The sequence below is a fragment of the Manis javanica genome, chromosome 16 (assembly GCF_040802235.1).
Source record: "Manis javanica isolate MJ-LG chromosome 16, MJ_LKY, whole genome shotgun sequence".
In the NCBI taxonomy this organism is placed as follows: domain Eukaryota; kingdom Metazoa; phylum Chordata; class Mammalia; order Pholidota; family Manidae; genus Manis; species Manis javanica.
In genome coordinates this window covers 32,984,110-33,011,920 of record NC_133171.1, presented here as the reverse complement: position 1 = coordinate 33,011,920, position 27,811 = coordinate 32,984,110, and the positions used below count along the sequence as shown (strand labels likewise).

Genomic DNA, 27,811 nt, shown 5'->3' with positions numbered 1-27,811 from the left:
CTGCTACTTCTATAGCTTTTCTTCTTCCTTCCTAATTACAACCCTTAAGTAGAATTCGTGCCTCATATTGAAATTACTGAGTATCATAATTCTTCCAAGTGGTAAAGATACTTCAAGACAAATGCAGGGCATAGAAGCCACAGGGCATAAATCTGAAAAGAAGTAAAAAGCTAACCTTTTCAAACAATATTGCTTCTCTCTCACTTACCAACTTTACATTTCCCTGTATGGCTCTGAAAGATGACTGGTTAGCCAGAGACAGGTAAGATTCCTCAAGGGAAGAACAACCTAAGACAGGCACAGTCGCAGGGGGGCCATCAGGTGAGAAATTGGGGATCAACAGAGGTGAGGCTTAGAACTCACCTCCCATGTTTTGAGAGAAATCTTCTGCATCCGTGGATGTTTTATTGCCCTTGTCTAGCTTGGATTAATACTTAGTCTATAGGCACACACCTGATCATCTACATTTGCCCTCTTATAGCACTAAACTATGTTTTCTACCTTTATCTTGCATCTACCTACCACTTCAGCATTTTATTTAAAAAAATTATAATAATAATAGAGAAATGTGGGATTCACATATTAATCAAGTATAAAAATGAAATGAACAATCATAATTGACCTGATTGTTTATAGTTCATGATGCGTGATCAAAACCAAAAGTTTCTGTGATGACTGCCCTTGCACTGTTCACCGTGTAAGAACTTATTCACTACGTAAGAACTTGTTCACCATGTAAGAACTTGTTCATTATGCTTCAGAAGATTGGAGACTGTTGAGAATTAGGCTTGGGGTTGATTAATGATTATGCATTGAGTCCCCTATACAGAATTTTATTGTTGTTAACAACCATATGATCAATAAATATGAGAGATGCCCTCTCAAAAAATAAATAAATAAATAAATAAAATGTCAAAAAGACATTGTCCCAGATGGACAGTAAGAGTATCAAAGAGAATATGCATATGGATGCATTTTTTGGTATATGAATAAGAAATAGAAAACAACCTAAAATATCAGATAATTGGAAAATTTAGTGTAATGTAAGTCAGTGCCATAAAACACACAGAGAAAATTACTGGTTATTCATTTACTGCAGAAACTAGAAGAATGTGTTAGAAAGAATCTACTTTGCAAATAAACTGTTTTCTAAAAGATTTTTTAAACTAGTGAAATATGAGCAATATAAACTCTTGAAAATAAAAAATAAAATGTTATAAAAAGAAAAAAGAAAGGGAGAATGACAGCGGTTACAGAGAAATGAAACCAATTCCTGTTTGTATCATATTGAGCACAGACCATCCAGGAGGCCGTTTCTACTTACACTTTAAGGGGCTTTTTTCGATATACATCCTTACATACACTATGTAGAGAAGTTGGGTGGAGCAGACAGAAAGGGACAAAAAATGACTAGAGATGAGATGAAGATAAATTTCTTGGGAGAAAAATGTATCTTCCAAGTAGCCTCTATATGTAGTTTGAATAGTGTCTGGAAGAATATATTTGCCATTATAGCTTGTTGACAGAAGCTTCAGAGGAGTAAAATGAGACCAGTCAATCAAGGAGGGCAATTCAAAATAAGCTCACATTGTATTTTATGTAGCTGCAAAATAAGCTGTTTTAAAAGTAAGAATTTTTAAAGTTTTATTCAGCTAGAAGTTGAAGACACGTTTCAGGAATACATAATTTTGCAGAACTAATCAGTTTCAAAATATGTTTTTCTAAGTTTTTCTTGTAATTTATTAAAAATTTTCAAAATGAAATAGACTGGTTGACTGTGGGTCAACACCTTTGAGCAGCTAACTCCACCATCCCTCCTCTCTCTTATTTTCTCTGTTTCACTGAATAACATACCTTGGTCTGTATGGTAATGATCTTTTGTCATAAATTGACTTTTTTTCTTCTTGAGGTAAAATTGGCATATAACATTATGTAAGTTTCAGGTATACACTATAATTCAACATCTGTATGTATTACAAAGTGATCACCAACAAAAGTCTAGTTATCATCCATCACCATACAATCAACTCCTTTCACCCATTTTGCCCTAGTTTCTCCTCCTCTGGTAACCATCAATCTGTTTTCTGTATCTCTGAGTTTATCTTTCCATTGTTTGTTAATACTATGTTTTTGTTTTTAGATTCACATATGAACAAAATCAAATAGTATTTGTCTTCTCCATCTGATTTATTTCACTTAGGTAATGCCCTCAAGGTCGGTCCATGCTGTTGCAAATGGCAACATTTCATTCTGCCTTATGGCTTAATATTCCATCTTATAGATATGTAAATAAAATATTTATATATAAAAAACATTGTCTTTTATCAGTTCATCTGTCAACTGACACATTGTTTCATATCTTAACCATTGTAAATAATGCTGCAACGTACAGAGGAGTGCATATTATCTTTTCCAACTAGTATTTTTGCATGCTTCAAATAAATATGCAGAAGTGGAATAGCTAGATTATATGATAAATCTATTTTTAATTTTTTGAGGAAACTCCGTACTGTTTTCCATAGTGGCTGAACCAATTTACATTCCCACTAACAGTGTATGAGGTTCCCTTTTATCCACATCCTCATCAACACTTGTTATTTTTCTTCTTTCTGATAACAGCCATTCTAACAGGTGTGAGGTAATATCTGACTATAGTTTTTGTTTGCATTTCTCTAACCATTAGTTATTTTGCACATCTTTTCTTGTGCATGTTGTCTATGTATATGTCTTCTTTAGAAAAATGTGTATTCAGATCCTCTGACCATTTTTTAATCAGATTTTTTAATTGTTAAGTTGTATGAGTTCTTTATTTATTTGGGATATTAATCCTTTATCAGATATACCATTTGCAAATATCTTCTCCCATTCAGTAGATAACTTTTCATTTTGATAATGGTTTCCTTCATGGTGCAGAAACTTTTTAGTTTGATGTCCAACTTGTTTATTTTTACTTTTTTTTCCCTTAGCCTCTAGAGTCAGAACCACAAACACATTGCTAAAAGATGTCAAGAAGCTTATTGCCTGTTTTCTTTTGGTAATTTTATGGTTTTGTGTCTTACATTCGAGTCTTTAATCCATTTTGAATTAATTTTTTGTGTATGGTATAAGATAGAGGTCCAGTTTCATTCTTTTGCATGTGGCTGTCTATTTTTCCTAACGCCATTTACTGAAGAAACTATGCTTTCGCTAATGTATGTTCTTGGCTCCCCATCATAAATTAATTGTCCATGTATCTGTCAGTTTATTTCTGGGAGCTCAGTTCTGCTCCATTGGTCTGTGTGCTTATTTTTATGCCAATACCATGATTCATTACTATAGCTTTGTAGTATAGTTTGATATCAGGGTGCATGATACTTCCAGCTTTGATCTCCGTTCTCAAGATTGCTTTGGCTGTTCTGGGATCTTTTATGGTCCCATAAAAATTTTACAATATTTTCTTCTGGTTCTGCAGTTGGGATTTTGAGAGGGATTGCCAGGAATCTGTAGACTGGTTTGGGTACTATGGCCATTTTAACAATAATAATTCTTCTAATCCACCATGAGCACAGAGTATCTTTCCATTTATTTGTCTTCTTCAATTTCTTTCATAAAAGTGTCTTAGAGTTTTCAGTGTACAGGTCTTTCACCTCCTTGGTTAAACGTATTTCTAGGTATTTTATTCTTTTGATGCAATTGTAAACGGGATTGCTTTCTTATTTTCTCTTTCTGATAGTTCAGCTTACAGAAATGGCACAGATTTCTGTATATTAATTTTGTAACATCCTCAACTTTATTGAATTCATTTATTAATTCTAACAGTTTTTTGGTGGAGACCTTGGGGGTTTTCTATATTTTGTATCATCTATAAATACTGACAGTTTTACTTCTTTTCTAATTGGTATAATTTTTATTTTTTTATTTTTGATTTTTTGCTCTCAAGGACTTCAAATACCATGCTGAATAAAAGTGGTTAGAGTGGGAAGCCTTGTCTTTTTTTCTGATCTTAAAGAAAAGTCTTCAGTTTTTCACTGCTGGTTTGTCTGTGGGTTAGCTGTGGATTTGTCTCTTAGCTTGGGGTTTGTCTTTTATAGCTTTTAGTATGTTGAGGTATGTTCCCTTTCCTACTTTGCTGATAGATTTTTATTATAAATGGACTTTGAATTTTGTCAAATGCATTCTCTGCATCTATTGATCACATTATTTTTATCTTTCATTTTATTAATGTGATTAATATCCTATTATTGATTGATTTGAGAATGTTGAACCATCCTTGCGTCCCTGGAATAAATCTCACTTGATCATGTTATATGATCCTTTTAATGTATTGTTGAATTTGATTTGCTAATATTTTCCTGAGGATTTTTGCATATAAATTCATCAAGTATATTGGCCTGTAATTTTCTTTTTTGTAGTATCCCTTCCTGATAACGGCATCAGGGCAATACTAGCCTCATAAAACAAATCTGGAAGCATTCCCTCCTCTTCAAATTTTTGGAAAAGTTTGAGAAGGATAGGTATTAAATCTTCTTTGAATGCTTAGTAAAATTCACCAGTGAAAACATCTGGTTCTGCACTTTTGTTTGTTTTTCCCAACAACAAAACAATTTATTATAAGATTTTGCTTTATAGTTACTGTGAGGTTCACATAATCCCATGTATGTAAGAGTCAGTTTTAAGTAAATGGAAACAAATTTGTATACTTTACAAATGTGCACATTTTACCCCTCCTCTAACTTTTATATTTTGATATCACATTTTACATTTTTAAAAATTTTATGCATCCCTCACTGATTATTATAAGTTAGTTAACTTTACTAATTTTTTCTTTTAACCTTCATACTAGATTTATAAGTGATTGATCCACTATCATTATTATATATTTACCTTTTCCAGTGAGACTTTTACTTTTATACATTTTCTCAATTTTTGTAGGTTGTCTATGAAAATACAGACAAAATTTTGTAATTCTGTTACCATATAATTGTTTATAGCAGTTTTTATGACCCTTTATATTTATGTTGTGTCAGTTAGGACTTCTCTCTCATTTCTGATTTTATTTCTTTAAGCCCTTTTTGCTTGCTTAGTCTAGATAAAGGTTTGTCAATATTATTTGTCTTTTTTCAAAGAATCAGCTATTAGTTTCATTGATCTTTTTAGTCTCTATTTCATGTATATCTGCTGAAATCTTTATTCTTTCTTTCCTCTACTATTTTTGAAATTCTTTTGTTCTTTTTATAGTGCCTTTAGGTGTAAAGTTAGACTGTTAATTTGGGATTTTTCTTGTTTCATGAGGTAAGCCAGTATGGTGTGAACTTCCCTTTAGAACCACTTTTGCTACATCCCATAGATTTTGGTATGTCATATTTCTGTTTGCATTTATTTTTTTTCCTTGATTTTCTTTTTTATTTTCCATTGGTTGCTCAGTAGTGTGTTGCTTAATCTCCACATTTTTGTGGATTTTCCAGTTTGGTTCCTGTAATTAATTTGTGGTTTCATACCATAGTGGTCAAAAAAGATGCTTGGTATCATTCATAATTTCTTGAATTTATTGAGACTTGTTCTGTGACCTAACATGTGAACTATTCCAGAGAATACTCCATGTGCATTTGTGAAGAATGTGTATTCTTCTGCTTTGGACTGGAATGTTCTGGGTATATTTGTTAAGTCCATCTGGTCTAATGTGTTACTTAAGGCTGATGTTCCCCTATGACTGATTTTTCTGTCTGGATGATCGATCCATTGAAGTAAGTGTGGTGTTAAAATTTGCTAGTATTACTGTATTGCTGTTAATTTCTCCCTCTATGACTGCTAATATTTTCTTAATATATTCTGGTATATTGAATGTATTGAATGTATATATATTTGTAAACATTGTATCTTCATGCTGCACTGACTCTTTTATCATTATGTAATGCCCTTTTTTGTCTTTTATTACAAAGTTGATTTTGTTTGATATGCGTATGCTTCATCAGCTTTCTTTTCATTTCCATTGTCATGGAATGTCTTTCTCCTTCCCTTCTCTTTCAGTCTGTGTGTTTCTTCTGAATGGAGTCTCTTGCAGGCAGCATATAGATGGTCCATAATTTTTTTAAAAAATTCATCCAGGTACTCTATGTCTCTTGATTCAATAATTTAGTCAGTTTACATTTTAGGTAATCACTGATAGGTGTATTTACTGCATTTTGTTATTTGTTTTCTGGCTGTTTTTTTTTGTAGTTCTTTCTGTGCCTTTCTTCCTCTATTTCTTTCTTCCACTGTACTTTGAAGGCTTTCTTTAGTGTTATGCTTAGATTCCTTTCTCCTTTTTTTTTTCATTCATATATTTCAAGATTTTGCTTTGTAGTTACCATTAGGTTCACATACAACATATATAAGAGTCAATTTTAAGTTGATGGGAACTTAAATTTGAACACATTCCAAAGCTTTGCATTTTTACCCCTCCTCCATGTTTTATATTTTGATCTCACATTTTACATTTTCAAAAATTTTATGTATCCTTCACTAATTATAGTGATTTTAGTTAATTATAGTGATTATAGTGATTTTAGTTACTAATTTTTTCTCGTAACCTTAAGACTTGCTTTATAAGTGATTGATCCACTATCTTTATTATATATTTACCTTTTCCAGTGAGGATTTTACTTTCACATATTTCTTGTTATTAATTAGTGCCATTTTTTTCAGCTTCAACAAGTTCCCATAATATTTCTTATAAGGCCAATTTACTAGTGAATAACTCCTTTAGTTTTTGCTTATCTGGAAAACTATTAATCTCTCACCAAATATGAATGATAACCTTACAGGGTAGAAAATTCTTGGTTCTAATTTTTGTCCCTTTAAGCACTTTATATATGTTATGCCATCCCCTTCTGACCTGCAAAGTGTTTGCTAAAAAATCTGCTGATAGCTTTCCAGGACCTCTGTTGATAAGAAGTTGTTATGGTCTTGATGCTTTCAAAATTCTCTCTTTATATTTAAATTTTACCATTTTAATTATAATGTGTCTTGGTGAAGGTCTCTTTGGGTTCATCTCTTGGTACTCTCTGGCCTTCCAAGACTTGGATGTCCATTTACTTCCCCATATTATGGAAATTTTCAGCCATTATTTCTTCAAATAAGTTTTCTGGTCCTCTTTCTCTCTCTTCTTCTGGGGCCTCTAAAATGTGAATATTCTTCAACTTGATGTTTTCCCTAAGGTCCCTTAAGGTATCTTACTTTTTAAAATTCTGTTTTGTTTTTGTTTCTCTGTCTGGGTGAGTTCTATTGTTTTGTCTTCCATCTCACTGATCCATTCTTCTGCTTCAACCAGTCTGATAATGTGCCCCTATAGAGTATTTTTTCAGTGTAGTATTGTATTCTTCAGCTCCATAACTTCTGTTTGGTAGTTTCTTATATTTTCTCTTTGCTGTAGTTCTTTCTGCGCTCATCCATTTTCTCCTGAGCTTGTTGAGCATATTTGTGACCATTATTTTGAATTATTTAATCAGGTAGATTGCTCAGTTCTATTTCATTACTTTCCTTTTCTGAAGTTTTGTCTTATTCTTTTGTTTGGAACAGATTCCTCTGGTCCTCATCTTGCCTAACTCTGTTTTTCCTATGGTAAATCATCTACCTCTCTGAGTCCTGACAGAGTGACCTGTGTAGGAAATGTCCCATGAGGTTCAGAAATGCTATCCTCCCAGCCACCAGAGCTAGTCCCTTAAAGGGCATCCTCTGTGTGAGCCCACCTACTGTGGTAAGGCTGTGGCTATGGTGTGGGGTGTGTGGCACCCTCAGTGAGGCACACCCTACTGTGCTCACAGGTTAGAAGAAGAGTTCCAAATGGTACCAACCATGCTGGCATTAAAAGTTTAGGATGACACTGCAAAAATGGTGCCTGCCAATGTCCCTAGAGAAAGTCCCAACAAATTCTTGCTTCACTGACAGATGCTCCAATATTAGTAGCTGGGTCTCCTTCACACAGTCCAGGCATGTTTCCAACTGGTATTGTTGCACTGGGTCTCAGGGTGAGTTTGTGGGTGAACACCTTAAGAGTGGATTCTCTTTGCGACACATCTATAGTTTCCTGGACATACTCTCCATAGGTTTTCAAAGCCAGGTGTTGTGGGGCTTGTCTCTCCCACACATGATCTAGGGATTGGGATGCCTGATGTGGAGCACAGACCTCTCACTTCTCAGAAAAGTTCTTCATTTTTGAGCTCCCTCCTGATTGTGGATCACCATGCCTGGGGTGGAGCTTTTCCCCACGAGACTGTCTCTGTCTCCCCGCCCATTTCAATGTTAACCTTTTATCCTTTGTTGTGGAGGCTCCACCTATCCTATTTGCAGGTCTTTTCCAGAGAACATTATTCTATACATAGTTGTAAATTTGTGTTTTTGGGAGGAGGTGAGCTCAGGATCTTCCTGTGCCATCTTGAACCCCTCCTGGAAGACAATGCTGATTTTTCTTGATTCTAGAAATAACACTTTTTGTTTGATAAGTGTTGCATGGCAACACTATTGTCCATAGAGTCCTTATTATATAATATGTTCTCCCATTTCCAATTATCTTGCAAATTATTTCTCCATAATATTTATCTTTTAAATCTTGAAAACAGTTTTCTGTTTCTTAAATTCTATAAAAGCAGTGACTGATGTAACAAAAATTCCTAGAATCCTTCCTGGTATATATTTGATGCCCAGAAATATTTGTTGAATTGAATTTAAACAGATTTTTCACCTTGCATAAATTATCACCATTTATTTTACTTATTTACATTATTTACTCAGTTAAAATTATATTTTATTTAACCAATTCTGATTATTGAGCCTTTTTTTTTTTTCATTGATTCCTTTTTTGGACCAAGTTCTTTCATAATCATGAGCCATTCTGAGTTGTTTTCATCAATAAAAGTATTTGCAAGTCAGTGTTGGCATATGCTTATTATGTGCCTATATACAAGTGCAGGGCTAGCATCCAGTGAACGTTTAAATATAATATAAAATTTCTATTTAATCCTCTAAGACTTTCCTTGTACTAGAATCTGATACAGTTAAGAGGTAAGATTCTTGCTTAGAGATAAAACCTATATCCTATGGAACTACAGATTTTTAACAACACAGATAACTTTTTTAGGGATGCTGCTAAGCCTTCATGTTAATGACTACATATGGAATTGCAAAAGCAGTCCTTTTGATTATAACATCAGTTAATGGGGAAGAAGTAACTCATCAGGATGAAATCAAGGTATTGATAGAAATGGGAAAATTATGTTGGGCATCTAAAAGCAATAAAAGTTCATAAAAAGAGTCGCCTTGGAGAATTCAGAACCCTGGCACAAATGAGACCAGAGATAATTAGTGATAAATTGTTTCTTAAGATAGAAAGCAGATGATTACATCCTCATCCTAAATTCATGAGGTGAACATTTGATTATCTGTAATGGTGAGGAATAAAAAGACATTTGCATTAGGGTTTGTAGAAAAATCACTCTCAAATAGTCATCCACTGCTTCTTTTTAGCTGTTTTCCAGGTTATGTCAGTCAATTAGCAATGCTAAAGTGGCCCTGAGTGTGAGTAATAGTGATGGTAATAAAAAATCATAATTGCTTATATGATAATAATTATATTATCATTTCAGTTCTAAGAGGTAGTAACAATTTTAATTTTTTACTAAGTCATATGCTGGTATTATCTATTACAACTTATCAGTTAAGAAGAAATACTCAATATCAGGTGATCATAAATTTCTCCAAATACAAGCAGAATCTGATCACAGTGATATAGCAATACAGGAAACATTTCTGAGCAAGTAATAATGACATACAATACATGCGGTTTTATCCTTACTGCTATTAGCTGCCACACTATTAGAATATGGTTAATTATGGGAAAGAAAAGGGAATTAATTGGTTTTGAAGATAGCAATCCAAGGCAACTCTTGACAACATTCTAATAATAACCACAACAATGAAGGACTGAAATCCAGTAGGGATTCCGTTTCCCTCTCTGCCTTGAACTTTGTTTTTTAGTCTGTTATTGATCATTCTCTCACCTGTAAAATGCCATTGCTATGCATGTGAACTGCCATCGGCCAGTCATTACCTGCCAGTCCCCACCTTGTCAGTCTTGTCATTTATCAATGTTGGTTTGGCTGGCTAGTGGGTTTTATTCAACACACTGGTTCTCTACATATTTATCTGCATAAAAAACTGACCAAATTTTCATTTTTTAACCAAATTACAGCATGAACTTCAGGAACACATTCTTATGTTTATCATCTTCCAAAACTTTATAAAATATTTTTTTCAGTGCATGGAAGTCTAGATCTTTTTCCATCTCCTAGACTGAAAATGCACTATTTTTCTTTTCTGTTTTCCTTATATCTACTTACTTTTCTGTATGATTGTTGTTAGCAATCAGTGTCATTTTCCAATTTCAGGGCTAGGATTACAGTCTTTGAAGTAGAAAGCAAGAATGTCCTGTATTTGCTTACCTTCAAGAGGAAAAGGGTTTTGCTTTTTCTTCACAGCTACAATTTTAGTAGGTTTCCTACATAGGTTTCCAATATTTCAAACTCAAAATGATATAATATGCCCTAACTGCCCCATTTCAAGAATTTCAGCTGTCACCAAGACATACATCCAATGTAATGCAGGAAAGAAATAAACAACCTGGAATGATGTATTTTTTTCCTGTGCTGAATTGATGTAAAGTCTTATATGTGACACTGGTCAGACTAACAAAGGACACACACACACACACACACACACACACAGATGTAAAAGATACTATATATATTTGTATGTATGTGTCCATTTTTAGTGTGTGTATATATACACATATATTAGTATATTTATGTTAGTACATACATATATGAAACATAAATGTTTTATGTATGTATGTATAGCTTTTGTTAATATGTATATGTTAGCATATATACATGTGTTAGTATACATATATATAACTTTCATACTCATGTAAAATTTTATATCTGTGTGTGTGTGTGGTGTGTGTGTATGTGTTTATTCACACCATTTTAGGTGTTATTATAGAAGGCATAAAAATGCTTCAAACAGTATGTCTTCTTTCCTGACATTCAGGAGGAACTAATCGCAGGGAGTTGTGAATGGCCCTCTGGATTGGCTTATTTTCTATAGGAGAGAGTTATTTGTTAAGATTTGAGATATATATTATATCTTTCCGTTAAGTGATACAAACGTCTCATGATGATCATTAGGAACTTCACCTGAACATAACAAATACTTTTCAAGTTCCGTCAACTCCAATCATATTACAGTGCTCGGGAGGACTCCGTGCTGGGAAGGCTTGTGAGGCCATGATGGGGCTTGTGAGAAATGAGTATTTTGATGTCTTAATGAATTCTTGGGGTGATAACAAAGTGAAGTATTTATCTGGGACCTAAATCTAATTTCTGTGTGTGTGGAAGTATCTTTTTTCATCTCTTTTATCAAAGGATGAAGATTCAGTGAGCAGGATTTGAACTGAACCTTCATAAATTCTAATTATGAGACAATGTATTATGTTTCAATCTTGAGTTCTTTATTAACCATTAAAAATACTTACTAATTCAATTTAATTGAAGGTGAGAGTCTGTCAATTAAGGAAATACAATACAGTATTATTACTTTATGGTAATCTGCTGATGGGGTTGGGAAAAAGGAAGTTGTATTCAGGGATACCAGGAGGTGTCATCACAAACTATGATGTGAATGTCACTTGCCCCCTCGCATTGTGTAAGGCACAACCTGCACGACCATATGTGGCAACCCTAATGCCTAAAATAAAAAAGAAAGGCATATTATAAAAAATGATAATGACAGTATTTGTTTACCCCTTTAGAGCTTATAAAGGGAAGAGAAGGTCATTAACATTGAGACAAACATTAAGATGTTATATCCCTTTGTCATTATTTGTCATGTTCTTTATTTAACAATCCTAATCTGTTCTTAAGACTAATTAGCAAATACAGTGAAAACTTTAATATAACACCTGCTCAAAGCATTAGAGATTTAAAATTAGGAAGGTTCGATTTATTGATGTTTTACTGACCTGCTACTCATTTTGATAAGGCGATAGTGACTGAATGGAGAGCAGCAAGCTGGAAATTTTCCCGAGGGCAATAATAACTCTTTTGTTTTTAACATTTTACTTAAAGACCTGAAACTGTGTTGTTTCCAACATCTTACAGCACTTATACATTTCTTGAGGAATTATGTTCTAAAGTTGTCAGTCATCGATGATGATCATCCGTGAACGTACAACAAGTTGTGTAAATGTTGAATAACTTAGAAGAAGGGGAGGAAGAAGTTCTAGCCATGGGCAGACACTCTATATTCTGAAAGGAATTAGAAGGCTGCGGAATTCCAGTTCTACTGTACATCAGCCTTCTAAGTTGTGCCTTACTGGCTAGAATTCTTCACCTATAATGTTAGTTAATGTTAATGTCTCAATATGTTCAGCATTTCTGTGGACTTAAATATCAAATGTCAAAAGAAACCTGGGTCACCAAGTGATTTCATATACTAAATAAAGAAGTAGCAGTTCATACATCCCTCTTGGGCTTCTGGTGATGGAGGAAGCCGCCAAATGCTACCCTTTGCTTGAGGCTGAGACAAGCAAGGCAAATGGGGAAATTCTATTAAACAGAAGAACTTTGATTGATTCTAAAATTTGCTAATATGACATTGAGAGGTACCAGAAAAGTTATTTCTTTTTTAAAAGTGCATTCACTCAATCATGCATTCACTCACAAAAAAATATTCATTAAGTGCTTATGTGATGGGCATAGTTTAAAATGGGGGATTTAAAACAGTGAAACTAGACAGCAATCCCTGTCTCATGACATTTATATTTTAGCAGGGAAGCTAACAATAAACAAGTTAAGTTAAGAAATAGAGTACATCAGAAGGTGATAACAGCTTTGAGGAAAATAAAGTAAGTGAAGAGGTCTAGGGCATGGTGGAACAATAAATTGCCATGTTAGATTGGGTGGCCAGTGATGCTGGCAACGCAATATAATAGCATTACACAAAGGTAAGGAGGCTACTATAGACTGTGTGGCTAACACTGAGCCAAGACCTGAATGACGGGAAGATAGCTGTGTTGATATTTTAGAGAGGAATCTTCAGAGGCCCAGAATGAACATGAGCCTGGAGTGTGGGATGAGCGACCAGCGTGTCTGGAGCACAGCAAGAGGCAGCGTCGGGTCACACGGCCAAGGTTTTGGTTCATCTGGATCCAGATCTGCAGAGCACATTGATCTAGTCCCAAAAGTGACCAAGATCGCTGTTTTATCCTTCTGCATAATTGCTGAGGCTATTCGCCATTCCATCAGTCAGACTTTCAAACACTTACTGTGCCAGTCTGAACATTGGAACACAAGAGAGACACAGCCAGCCCTGCCCTGTGAGAGGGCACATTTCAGTGGAGAAGATATAAATGAAGTGATTACAAGTATCATTAGGTCTAAGAAGTGAGTAAATGAGATATGGATTACTGGCAATTATAATAAAGCAAGTTTAACCTAGCTTACAGCCTAGGCCCAATATACAGATAGCAATGAAATAGTATTTCATCTTACATATTTCATCTCATAAAGTCACTCTAAGATTCCATCTACCATAACAATAAAATCAAATACAAAATTATTACATTTATATAGTGCTTTATAACTTTCTATGCCCTTTCATATTTATTACCCCATTTACTATTCACAATAACTGTGATAGAGGTCAGTCAATTATAATTATCTTCTTATTAAAGCTGAATAGGCTGAAGCTCTGAGAATTTAGAAGACTTGTCTTTTGTCATGAAATGAGTACTACAGGTAGTCCTAGCCTTTTGCAATACCTCTGTGTCACCAAAAGTCTGATCTGAGTTAAACATGGTAAAACTGTTTACCCAATAGCACCAGGATTTAGTTCACACACACAAGGAAGAAAGAATATAGCATCCTCATTGTTCAGAAATATGAGATCTACTTAAGGAGGGGTTCAGATAAGCACCAGGTAATAAATTGTGCAGAAATTCTGTGTGCATATAAAGTTAGGGAATAATCACAGGTTATTCTATAACCTTGTCATGATAGAATTTTTAAACTGGCATATAAATAGGCTATGTGGTTAGATTTTGATGCTTTAACATTCTGAAATTGTTTTTTTTCCTCCCATTCTCAAAATCACTGCCAATCAATGTTTTACCTACCATTTCCTCTGAGTTTATTACTTAGTTTGGAAATCTATGGTGTTTCTCCATTGCATAGATTAATCTTAGTTCTCTCTCTCTCTCTCTGCCCAAGACTTCTGTGTAGGCACTCCAGAAAACTTTACTCAGCATTCTCTTCCAAAAATCTTATTCCCAGCTCAAAACCTGATGCCGAGATTTCTGTATGAATGACCTCTTCCTAGAATGCTAAATTGTCAACCTTTATAAAAGCTTCATTCAACTTTTCTCTGGTTCTTAGAAAATCAGCAGAGAATTCTATTCAATATGCAATCTGAATTTACCACCTTACTAAATGAATATTCTTTATTGCTCTCATATAGTGCAGTGAGTTTATTTTTCCAATTTTTGCCTAATGTTGACAAATGTCTGGCTCTATTAATATTGATTATTTTACATTACATTCTGCAATGAGCCAGTACCAGGCATACCATCACATAAAAATACATTTGATAGTTTCAAATAATACCATTATTTTCTTATAAATACTAGATTTCTAATCTCTCTCCCCTCCCACTCTAACTACAAATGATTTCTCTATTAATTAATTATAGATAATACATGTCAAATACAAAGTGATTAAAACACAAAAGGGAAAATATACAACTTCAATTATGTATTTGTGTTTATGTGTTTATTGTCTTATTCTTCATGGGGATGAACTGGTACAAGGCATGTAACGTACTGAAGACAAATAATGCTGTCAAATCATCATTATGTAGCAACATGCCAGACTCCATGCTAATTCTGTATTCTATTTTATTTTACTTTCATATCAACTCTATAAGTAATTAGTCTGCAATATACGTTTGCTTCTAAAAAGTCAGTGACGATCAAAGGCACATTTTTTTAATAGAAACTGATGAAAAACATCCTTTTAAGAAATGAAAAACACTTACGGGAACCAGGAACTTTTTAATCTCTTCCAGTGCATGACTCATGCGTGAATAAGCTTCCCCAGGCGGAGCAAACACTTCAATTAATACGTGAAGCTCATCACTCAAGTGGGCATATTTGGCTTCCCCGCTCTTCCTCAATTCTTCTTCCTGTGAAAGACGTTATTTTTAGAAATACAAATCCACTCATTTTGCATTGATTTAACATTTATTGAGACTATGATAAAAGGGCATAATCTAAGCAAATTTTCTTTAAGCAGAAGCTCTTTGAGGAATAAAAATCTGGTATAAGACATTTAAAGATGTAAAATCATTGTTGAGTGTTTGAATAATTTTTTTTAAACCTGGCATAATTATCATCTATAACAGATTCTAATCAGCTAAATGAAAATGCTAAAACCCCCTGAAAAAAGTTTACAGAATGCCTTTAACTCCTCAGTGTACACCAAAGAAAAGGATTGTATTGGTGTCTGACAAAATATTTTGCAGACAATGAACTAAAGATTATCATTGTCCTTTAAAAAAACAAAGACTTTCTAGCTACTTTTTGAGAAGCGGTGAAAGGGTCAGCAGTTCACCACTAATGCATGCAAAACCATGGCGGATCTCCCAGCTTTTGTTTCCACTGGTCCAGACCGTGATCAAGCTTCATAACCACGTCTTCTCTACCACTGCTGCCTCATTTGGGCCAATAGGAGTAAGTTAAGGAATGGTGGGTAAGCATTATGCTGGTTTTGATTCTGCACGAGCTACATATATCCTCAGCTTAATCATCAACACACTTCTGTTAGATCCCTTGTTGCACAGTCCTGTACCCAAGCCATTACTGAAGCTTGATTAATTTAGCCCAGGTGCACAGCAAATCAGCGTATGATCCATATACTCTGCTAATGTGTGCTAGGTATTTTACACATATCATCTCTAATCTCGCATAACCTTGCACATTATTCACATACTTCAGATTAGAAAATAAGGTTTAAAAGACTTAACGTGGTTTCAGCAAAGCTGGGACTACAGCACAGATCTCTCTGCAGCCAGATTTGCATTCTTTTAGTATTTCAAGGAAGGAAAATTTGGTTAAAGAATTAACATAAATAATATCAATTATGTTTTCTTCTTTCCTGAGCCCCTCTGCAATAAATTAGGAGATGTCTCACTAAACTTCAAAGGATAAAAATAAAAAAGTAATTTTTAGTTAAACATGGGGATTAAATTGGAAAAGTAACATGACTAGATCTAAATGGGGTAAACAAAAACAAATTTGCTATTGATTTCTGCTTTCCTAGACATCTCTCACCCACTCCAATCTTTCTAATAGCAGCACCTTCCAGTCAGGGAACCCACTGTCCACCTCTCTAAGCATGCTTTTTATCTCTACGTAGGAATTTACACTGAAAAGGGTTTTTCTTAGTGTCCAATGCTCAGTTTGGAGAAGAGATGCAGAACATACATGCACCCACAGGGTGCAGTAAACATGTATTCCCTCTTTGAGTTCTGCTGGGAGGCAAGCTGCTTGTAACCCTGGGGTCAGTGTTGTTTGTGCCTAAGTGCTGGGGTAGTTCAATCAGAGGTGTCCGGATATTGTCCCTTTCTCAATACAACCCAAACTGATTTTCTGCTCATTACTAAGGACTACTTGCTAGCCAAATTGTGTAAGACCTGCATACTATGAGTTGTGGCATTCCAGTAAGAATTTAATATGTATTTTAAAGATTATTTTATGTAAATAAAATAAGCCTGATTGGGTATCTCTGCAGTTGAGCCAATAGACTGATGATGTTCATAAGTAAATGCAATTTGCTATTTAAAAAACACGCGTCTGCCCACCCTTTATATAAGCAGATGAGGAAACTGAGGTCCTTAGAGAGTAAGCAACCTACTAGAGGTCAAAGGTTAAGTCAGGATTCCAGCCAGGACTCAGTAAAGTGGCAGTACTGATAGACTCACAGAGAAGAGACATTAACAAGCAGTGTCTATGGTAGCTACTACCAGTTGTTGTTAAAACTAGATTTGTATCGTGAGAAGTGTTTATATTTAGACTCATTCATTGGGGTGACATTTGACAAAGCCACCTTTCCTAAGCTTTAGCTTCTTCATCTGTGACATTAAGGTAATAGTGCTTCTTTCACAGAATTTTGTGAGTTTTGAGAAACTGAAGAATGTTTTGTACAGTAAAAAATGCTATACAAATTGATTATTATAAAAAAATATTGTTTCCTATATCCTCAAGTAGTATTTTGTTGGCTGTTGCAAGAGACCAAAATAAATGGGGCTGGCACACGTAGAAGAGCTATTTCTCTCTCACGGGAAAGTCCAAGCTGTAAGCGGCTCCCAGAGCAGGGGGTTCTTCCCGCACAGTCATTCTGGGATCCTGGTCCCTGCTCTCAGCACCAGCTGCCCCCAGGAGGTTGCTCTCATGTGTGTTGAGGAAGGAGACTGTGATCACTTCTGAATTCCACTCCACAGAAAGGAAAAGAAAACACGGACGAAAAAAATCTTATTTTCAAGGACATCTGTGAAAGGTTTCCTACATCTCTGCTCACGTCTCTCTGGCAGGAGTTCAGTCGCTCACATGGCAGCCTTGGATGCAAATGGAGACTGTGCATCTCGTCTCGGACTGAGCAGCCATGAGACCCCTAAAATGGGAGGGCTGCACTTATGACCGAAACAGTGAGAAAGGACACTGGGTGACAGTGAACTGTCTTTGCATTCATCCTCATTCAGGGCTAGTTAAAATGGCATTCCATTATGAAATCTACTTGGGGTGAATAGTTTTCCAGAATGTCCAAATTGTACTTTTGAAAACAATGCGATATCCCCACAAGTTGGATTGAAGCATAAAGCACCAGGTTTCATTTGAATACATGGAGACTTCACAGCTCTCCTGTATTGTGTATTCAATGAGTGCAAATACATGTAAGGGATCCCTTATATGTGTTTACAGTAATTGAATACAGTATCTTGAGGGATTTCTTAAACAAGAGTTTCAAATAAATTTTGGGAAAAAGTTGTTTATCTTTGCAATAAATGCATTATCTGATACATTTATTATGAATGGAAAGCAGTATTTTCATGCTTCTGTCCAATTAATCTTTCTGCATATTTATTATAAAGACCATAGTACCCTGGTAGGTAGGAAGAACAGGGGACATAATAACAAGAAGAGTAGAGAAAAAGATTCCAAAAATTGGAAATGCTAGAAAAATGTTGGGTGTAAATTGAAATGAATAGTTCCTACTACAGTCCTCCAAGACTACAGAAGACTGAATATCCAGCCAAAAAAGGCACAGAAAAGGGTACAGGGAGTAAATCACAAGAATATAAGATGGACACACGAGATGAATCTGCTTGACATGATTCAAAATTCTGTTTAGAAGAGTGCACTCTCAGTTGATATTATTTAGTTTTTCATGAAAAAGGTATATTTATTCCACTGAGGGTACTTACTTTAACCACTGACCTTCAAAAAACAATGCATAGTATTCAGCTATCACTACAAAGGAATCATGAGCTAATTATTTTAAGTGAAATTATTAGTTGCAAAACAAAAGAGACTCTAAGCAACATCATTAGGGAATATCAAATCTAGTTTTACATATCCCCAAACTTTCTACTCCCCATGTATTATACCCTAAGGTAAAGCATAAGTAAACATGTCAGTGTTTATATAGAGAATAGCAGAGCTCTAAGCTGTGTCTAATTTGAATGGTGTTCACATATTTGAACATTACAAGGATTTTTATGGAAACTTTTTCTCAGGCATCATCATTTGTATTTTATCTTCTGTAAAAGAATGTTTCTGACCTGGAGATAATTTGACAATTAGGAAATTTTCCCCTTAATTTAAAGTAGCATGTTTATTGAAGACAACATGAAAACACCAAAAAATACAAATATTTTTTCAAGGTATACTGTTAAACATTTCAGTGTATTTTCTTCAAGTCTTTTTTTCACATTAATAATAGTAATGGAATAGAGGTCCTGATTCTGTATTGCTTCTTAAGTCATAGGTACGTAAACTACTTTCCATGTATCATCTAATTTTATCTGCTTAACTATACTTTATGCTAGATAATGTTATTTCTCTCCTTTTACTGATGAGGGAACAATGGAACAGTGAGAGAAACTCCTCCATAGCTACACAGACTAAAAATCACAGAACTGGATTGGAATCCAGGTAATTTCAGAAAAAAGGTCAAGCTCCTAATCACTATAGGTATGTCACTGATATAGGCACTTGAGTGGAAGTACATTTTTATACATCCAGATTTCCCCATGGACATCTCTAGTTTATGGAAGATTATGCCCAGGGGTCTCCCAGCAATTTCCTGGTAGCCAGTCTCACGTAGCTCTGTGCTCTCCAGGGCAGCCGACAGCAGATTATGGGCCTTTACTCACTAAGCACATCTGCCAGGAATTTTCTTTCCCTTCTCCCAAAAGGTTCTTATTCCTTAGGAGCTGTGTGCCCATCTGTGCTGGGTGAAAACTATTATTTTCAGGGTTTCACTCATCTCCTACCATATGAAAAGTTTATTTAAAAATGCTAGTGATCTCACATCACACTGTTTTCCCCAACTCTGTTTGCAACCATCAGTTCCAACCAAGGAATTCATATGAAGTTTTTAAGGTTGTGCTCAGATTAGCTTGTATAATTTCTCATGGATATTCATGTTGTATTCCTAAAACAATTGTGCTCATGAAGGGTCAGTCTCTATTTCCCCACGCAATTTATCCAACCGTGGGACAGCATATTTAGGACCATGATTCCACCCTGCGGTAGGGACTCAAGTCAGCTCACAGCTGGGCATCTCATCTTAGTTCAGGTGATTCAAGGCAAATGTCTCAAAATAGCACACAGGATCAGAGGTCTCCTTGTGCTCTGCCCCTGAATCCAGCCATTTGGTCTCTGGATTTCTCAGAGGCCAATCTTATTATAAAATTCAGAATTTCTTATAACACCCTAAAGGATTCACTTTTAAAGTCATTTATGAGTGACACAGACTTCTTTTAAAATATGACAGAGCACAAAGCAAAGTGCTCATGCTAATAATCTCATCACAGATGACTCAAAACATCCTCATTCTCTCATCCCTAGCCCTTCCTGCTTCACTACACAATTTTATTATTTTTCTGTTCCATCTCTGATTTTTGTATTACACTCTCCTCCCACCTGGAATTTCCTAGGGAATTTCAAATTATTTTCACCTCTATTAAACAGAGTAACTTAGTTCTTGAATGCTATTTCTCAAGTTTACATGCCCAGCTCATTATGGAGCTCAATGAGATAAAGGGCACACCAGTTAATTGTCCCTGCTTTCCTTAGAAGCCATAGTGGTGATCATCATTTGCTAGTTGGAATGATTATAAATCATGCATAATACGATGGAGACCATGTATCCCTCCTTTATGCTGCACCACAGTTTGGTATATTTCTCCAGAGCCTTCTGAAGTCACCCCATCACCAACACCACCGGCAGAGAGAACACCCGAGTCACGGAGTTAATGTCCTAGTCATCATTTCTTAAAAATGTTTTTATTGAAATTGACCTATAATATTAAATTAGTTTCAGGTTTCTAACACAGTGATTCAGCAATTATATATATCATGAAATGGTTACCATGGTGACTATAGTTACCATCTACCAACATACAAACTTATTACAATATTATTGACTATATTCCCTATGCTGAACTTTTCACCCCCATGACTTACTTATTTTATAACAGGAAGTTTGGATCTCTTTGACCTCTTCACCTTATCTGACTCATTCCCCACCCCTTCTCATCATTTTTTCAACACTGACATATTCATCTACATGTACACATAATATGTGATGGCATATATGTATTGTCTTAAGCATCTAACTAAAGAAGTAGCCTTTATTCTCATCAGATTTACCAAATATTTATTCCTCCATAAAATATTTAAGGTAGTAACCAAGATAAGATGACTAGTCAAGCTTCCAGCACCTAAATTTTATAAACCAGGAATCAGTGGTATTTGTTCCCAAACTTCTGTATATCTGTGGTATCTTTTATTGTTACTGTATTTTATTATATTTTTATTCCCTGTTCAACTTTTTTAGTTATAAAAAAACTTCCAGACCAATAACCTGTAGGTTAAATTTTACTGTACTCTCAATAGCTTTTGTAGTATTTTTTCACAATACTTTGTTCCTAGGTCAATTGCAGCATCATTTTCCCATCTCTCAAATTATTTTGCATATACAGGTATATCTTATAGGACATATGGAAGAATCTCAATAAATTCTTGTTGAATGAATTACTTATGGGTGAAAATCATGCTGATTTTTCTTCTACCATCAAAACATATCTTCATTCTGTGGCTTATGCTAAGGTTTTCTCTAAATATTCAATCAACCACTTATTGTCCTGAGAAATTAGAATAGAATGAACTATATTTACTAATATGATTTTCTTTTGAGCTTAGGAAAAATACCTCCAAATTATTAGTATATTTGGTAGGTCTCATAATAAATGAATAACAATATATAGATCATATGCATGCATATTCAGTGATAATTAATTTTGTAACCAAATAATTAAGCAATTGCAATGTGTACCACATCAATATTTGTTCTGTGAGTGTAAGCACCATCTGTGTAAATAAAAAAAAAAAACAAGGAAAGCTTGTAGCCCAAAAGAGTACCTCAGTGCAAACCTTTAAGTATTTAGAATAAGTGACTTTTTGAAAACAGCCTCTCCTATCTAGTCCCCCCTATGGCTTTACCTTACTGGAAAATGGGACTGGCAGTTGAATTAGTTCTTATTAGGCTAATTAAATTCAATTAGGCTAGTTCTTATTAGAATCAATAGCTGTATAAATACAGTGCTTAATCTTTGCATCCAGGTATCAGTCATAGCAACTTTTAGAGTCCATAGACAAATCTCAATGATTAAAACTTTCCTGCAGGCACTTTTCTGTAGCCACAGGTCCAAGGAAGTTGTTGAACCAGGACTTACAAGATGCCACATGTTTTAGCTCCACTACTAATTGTAACTTTAGCAAGTATTTTGCTCCTGTGGCTCTCAGTGTCTTAATTTGCAAAACGAGATGAGATTACCTCAGAGGTAATTTTCAAACGGTGCTATGTGGATCCGTGAAGGTTTCAGAAAGGTGGCTCATGGGCAAAATGAGGATTGTCCCTCATCCCATTCACCTACCTGAGCTCTACTTAGACCAGCTTAAGTATAAAAATTCCAGGTAAGAGAATATTGTTCCACAAGTTCACTAAACTACAAACAATAGGCAACATTAGACACGATGATGTCTAAGAGTTCTCATAGCTTTAGAATTTCCTGAATCTCCATGTCGACTCTCCTTCATGTTGGCATCCCAGTCCTACTACTTAGAATTTTAATATTAAAAATAAGATATATTCCTAAGAAAATTCAAAATTCAAAATGCCAACTATTCATGTTAATCACTAAGCATCTACAATGAGGTTGCTTCTGCATATTTTACATATATTAGTCATTTAATCTTCATAGAGATTATGTAATCTCTATGTAAGTGTAATGCCACACTTACCTGGCACTGAAAGCAGGGTGCAGTGTAAGTAAAAAAGGATTTTCATCAGGAAGATACAGATTTGAATTCATAGTTCTAATATTTATCATTGATAGTATAGAAAAAAGGTACCAATTTTTTTGATATTTAGTTTCTTGATTTATAAAAAAGCTTTAGATCTCTAATGTAAAGATGAAATGAGGTAAAGCTTATAAATTTCAAGTACTGCCTGGCAATAAATGTTTAGAAAAAGCTGAAGGTTTTCTTTCAGAGGAGCTAAGTAACTTGATTGCATTTATTCAGTAAGTAAGACATTTGAATTTGGTCTGCTCTATTTCAAAGCCACACTCTTATGTTAATGGATGTTTATTATTATAAACATAAAATTCACTTGAAAGTCTATAATTACAAAAATTTCAAAGTAAGTGTTGCTTTGATGTTACCAAGAGTGCATTAATTCAATGTTAGTTTACTTATTATTAATTTAAATGTATAACATTTTTAGAGAACTATATTTGGAAATTACTCTAAGCCAAAAACTTGACTTGTTTTGGAAAGATAAGGAAATATTAAATTAACATCACCAATGTGCACTTTCTTGAATTTTAACTTTCAAATAAATTATATATCTATAATCTACAATATGTCACATGGATCATGTAACATTGAAAAGCCACATATCATGCAGTTAACAGCTCGTGCTCTCTTCACAATGGTCAGGGTTAAAACCCCAGCTCTTAAAAATGTGTACAACTGGGTAAGTGACGTCACTATTTTGAGCTACTAAATTCCTGACCTATAAAATAATGATAGCAATAACAGCAGTAACATCGTAAGCACTAATTGAATACAACTACTGCTAAATATTATTATGCTAAATATCTAGGGTTGAAAACAATATACAAAATTATATGTGAACTGAAAGAGTTAATGTATTCAAAGATCCTAATTGTTCTCCCAGGTGAAGATCTTTCAGTGACAGGAATAAATTAAATAATAAGAAGAAAAATATTGAAAACACCTGATAAAGAGTGCATGCAAGTTTTATACTTTGATTTTCACTTTAACAATTACTGTCATATTTTATCCTCAGAGTTATAATTTACTAGAGTGCTTTTTACTGGCTTTTCTCTTAATGCCCCAGGGAACTTTCTTTTAACATTAATCCTCTTCAGAAATAAGTCTATTGTCTGCACAGCTTTCTCCATCAAGGAATTCAAATAAACACACATTCATTATTTATCCCCTGGCCTGAATGGGATTTGCCTGAATCACCAATTTAAAAGCATTTTTAAATATACATATGTGAAAATTCTTTTCTGGCTGTACAAATTAGTTGTCCAAAATGTATCCACATAAAAGCTTTTTGTGCAAATGGATTTCATAAAATGATAGAGAAGTAATGACTGGATCCTAAAGAGCTCCTCTGCTTCTTGTCACCTTCACTTACAAATCCCAGCTCGCGTGAGTCGAATATGTCAAGACCTCTCCCAGGCTGTAGCCATTCATACTCAAAACAACTAGAGGAGAGGAATCTTTTCACCACTGCACACCATTGTAACACTACCTAGAGGCAAAGTACCAGAAGCATCAGAGGAATCAAGGATGATACTTTTTAGTGGTCAGGATTTTAAAACCAGGTAAGAAGATGGGGTCAAACAGAAGATTCCTTATGCTTGAGTTTGGAGGTTGAGGGTTTACTAAGGGTATGAACCTCAATTCGGGACAATCAAATCATATACTCCAGGTTACATCAAGAATTGTCTAACTTCTCAAGCTATGAAGTAGTATTGTCCAAAACAGTGAAATGAGTGTCTCCACATAATCGAAGACTATTTCACTATTCAAGAAAAAGAAGACAATCAGTCTTGACCAAATGGAGCTTATAGGAAGACCCACAGGCCCTCCTTCTGAATTAACATATGGAAGACTTACATATCTACTGTTTATTTAAAAGTCATTTGCTTAGTAATTAAGATACTCACAAACAGTTATTTTGTAAGAATAAAACAATCTGGGAATCAGTTATCTAAACACACGTCTCTAGCCTTTTCTTTTCCACATCCAACTGGATGTAAATGGGCTTTGTTTAGGTTCAGCAGCTGTAACTGTCGAGGGAATGTGAAAGCACTCAGAGGACAGTGTTGGAGCCCAAGGGTGAGACAAAGAAAGAGGGGAGGGGACCCTGGGAAGAACTTGTCATCCAGAGATCTGTGGACGGTGGGGGAAGGACATGTGGGCATGCTGGCTCTCGCTCTCCAAAGCTGAGAAGAGACCAAGAGGTACACTGAGCATGCCTTGCTTCTGAGGCCAGGAGACATCAGGGAAACCAGGGAGCAGAGGCTGACAGCGGTGGGAATCCCTCCGTCTTCTGCTCACTATGGGAAGCCTTCATTACTATTTGATTTCAACAGCCATATCTAAGCTGACAAGTAAAATAATAAGATACAGTACGAGCAGGCCATGGACAGGAAAATCAGGCAGACCATCTGAATACATGCCAATTGAATTGCAGGAAGACAAAGATGCACACTTGAATAAACACATTTTAGGAAGCAGGTGAGGAGATAAAATGCAGGCACAAAAATATTATGGCCTTGAAAGACATGATTTCCAAGGTAAGAACAAATACAAATAAAAAAATAAGAGGCTTAATTCTCCTTGTTAAAAATAGGAAGATATTTCTCTTCCTCCTTTATCTCAGACCTCTTAACTTTAGAAAACTTGTGATTTATAAGGAACTTCTATTCTCTTTAAATTGAATATAAATCCTTTTGAAGACTAGATAGGCTTTTTGTCAGCTCTATGACCTAGAAATGTCTTTCTCAAGGACATGGGAGCCATCTCTGAAATGTAAGCATCAGGATTGACAACATTCCTGTCTCCCAGTTTTGGTGGGAGAGTAAGAGTATAACTTTGGAGGGAGCCTTGCTCCAAGTTGCAAAACTACCTTCCATCATAAAGAGAGAAGTTCATTTTGCCCTTGGATGGAGCCAATTTGCTAACACACACGGTCACCCCAGTAACAGGTAAAGTTAGGATGAACTCGGTGTGACAAATGGTGCTGTAAAGACCTACCTAAGGAGTAGTTACTGTTCATGTTGAGAACAAATGTGTAATGGGTTGTATCTGCAAGGCTATGTAAAAGTGAGATTTCTTTATCTTTTTAATGTGTTAGTGGATGTGCGTGATGTCCACCACCTTCTGGCTTAATGATTATTCAATAATAAAAATATCTTTTTTCTCTGTTACTCTTGTGGAAGGAGTTCTGGCTGGAAGAAGATTTTATTTTTGATTATATTTCCCCAACACCCACTGAAATAAATAGTAGTCTATTGATTACTATTCTATTCTAAATAAATATCTATACTCTAAAGAAATATCCACTGATATTCTCCTCATATCCCCTTGCTTTACTCTTCATGTAACCAGCATTTATTGATCTTTTTGTCAGAGGGTTCGGTTTGCCCATGAGAGACAGCCCTACTTATGCATGTAGCAGGGAGAAAATGACAAGGAATTAACCCTTTCTAGTAGCAGCTCTCAACTAGGGATTGGGAAGGGTTGCCTTATAAATACCCCAGAGTGCTCAATTGTTAGCTGGGGTAACTTGCACAGTCTCCTTTCTCAGAGTACCCCAACAGGATGAGCTTCGGTTGCTCACAGGTCTAACTTGTTTGAGAAGGCACATTACATGGGTTTCCTTCATTTGCTTTTTTTTTTTACTTCCTCACTCCTTCACTATGGTTTCCAGAGATGTCCTTCCAAATAAACTTCCCATAACTAAATCTTGCCACACTGTCTTTTTCTAGGGGAACTAAAACTGAAACAATTCAGTAGATTGAATTAAGGAGAGAATGATTGAAATCAGAATTTCTGTCCGGAAAGATTAATTAAAGTATATGAATTAAAGCAAATTAAAGTATATGAATAGCTAAAAAAAAAGAGTCAAGTCATGAAGGAAATGTCAGAGACATGGAGGATAGGTCCAGGAATGCTAATGTAAAAACAACAGGAATTCTACAGGAGAAAACATACAAGAGAGAACAAAAATAAACAAAAACAATAGAAGAAAAGTTTTCAGAGTTTGCAGATTAGAAGCGCTCACCTAATTCCATCTTGGACTGAAGAGAAAAAGACCTGGACTGAGGTGTACCTCAGGAAAATCTCTGGACTTCAAGTAAAATGAAAGCAAACAGGCAAACAAAGAACTAACTCTTACAAGCCTCTAAAACTATCTACAAAGGGAAAAAGTATTATTGGCAATGGACTTCTAATCCAAAAAATTTTGAATTTAGAAATAAGGATAACATATTTATCAGTAAGTACTTACCAGGACCTGCGGTATGAGTGCTTTACATGCCTAACTTTATTTACTATTCCAGAAATGATAAACAGCACTCAATAACCCCTCCCAAGCACTAAGAATTGTATGATGGCAGAGTTCCCAGGGCATGGATGCTGATGCTGATGAAATAATAAGGTGATAATTCATTATGTTAACAATTCCACTATAAAATACTAGGGCATTTACTATGTTCTTCCAAGAAATATAATGACTGGATGACCTGGAAGTAAGTCTGCTTAATAGTATAGAAGGCTCGGTAGTCTAGAATTCATGGGGGCCTAAATTGTTTGAGTATATGGCAACTAAAGCAATAAGCAAAACAAAAACTGTTTGGCAAGAACATGAGTAAAGGTGCAAAGTATTTTATAAATCTCTTTACTTAGCATGCTGATTCTCAGGGTACCTGTATCCTGCTTTCCCTTTGAACAAGAGGCAACCTCAAGGATGGAAAGGCTCACTGAAGCCTGAGACAGGCATCTTTTGAATTTGGAATATGGCCTAGGAAGAAAGGTGCGCTGGAAGGAAACCTATGAACCAATTAAAAAGTGAAGAAGGCAAATCGTGAGCTGGGTATGGTCTTCTTTAACTAATAGATATTGCCAGAATTGCTTCTGAGCCTCATGATACTGAAAGGGCAAGCATTCACTGCCAAGCAGTAATGGAAAAGCAAATACTAGTGAATCCCAGTTGGCAGGGAACAACAGGCGAAGTGCCTGGTTCTGAAAGCAAATTTAGAGGTGAGATATCAATTTGGGGGAGGATGTCTTGTGCAACCAGACTTGTTTGAACAGGAAACAGCAACAGGATACCCAAACAGCGCTGACCCAGGTGCT

The 27,811-nt window shown here is 35.2% G+C and overlaps 1 protein-coding gene across 2 annotated transcripts in view; it reads right to left on the bottom strand.

Annotated features, from left to right (window-relative positions):
• Positions 1-27,811, bottom strand: part of KHDRBS2 (KH RNA binding domain containing, signal transduction associated 2) — a 536,095-nt gene that overhangs the window by 235,563 nt on the left and 272,721 nt on the right. For both annotated transcript variants that reach the window (XR_005056018.2, XM_036998403.2), the window contains exon 4: positions 15,103-15,249. Coding sequence is in view for 1 of the 2 variants with exons in the window: in XM_036998403.2 (XP_036854298.2) it covers positions 15,103-15,249 (147 nt within the window). In the remaining variant the exon portion in view is untranslated. The remainder of the gene's footprint in view (positions 1-15,102; positions 15,250-27,811) is intronic.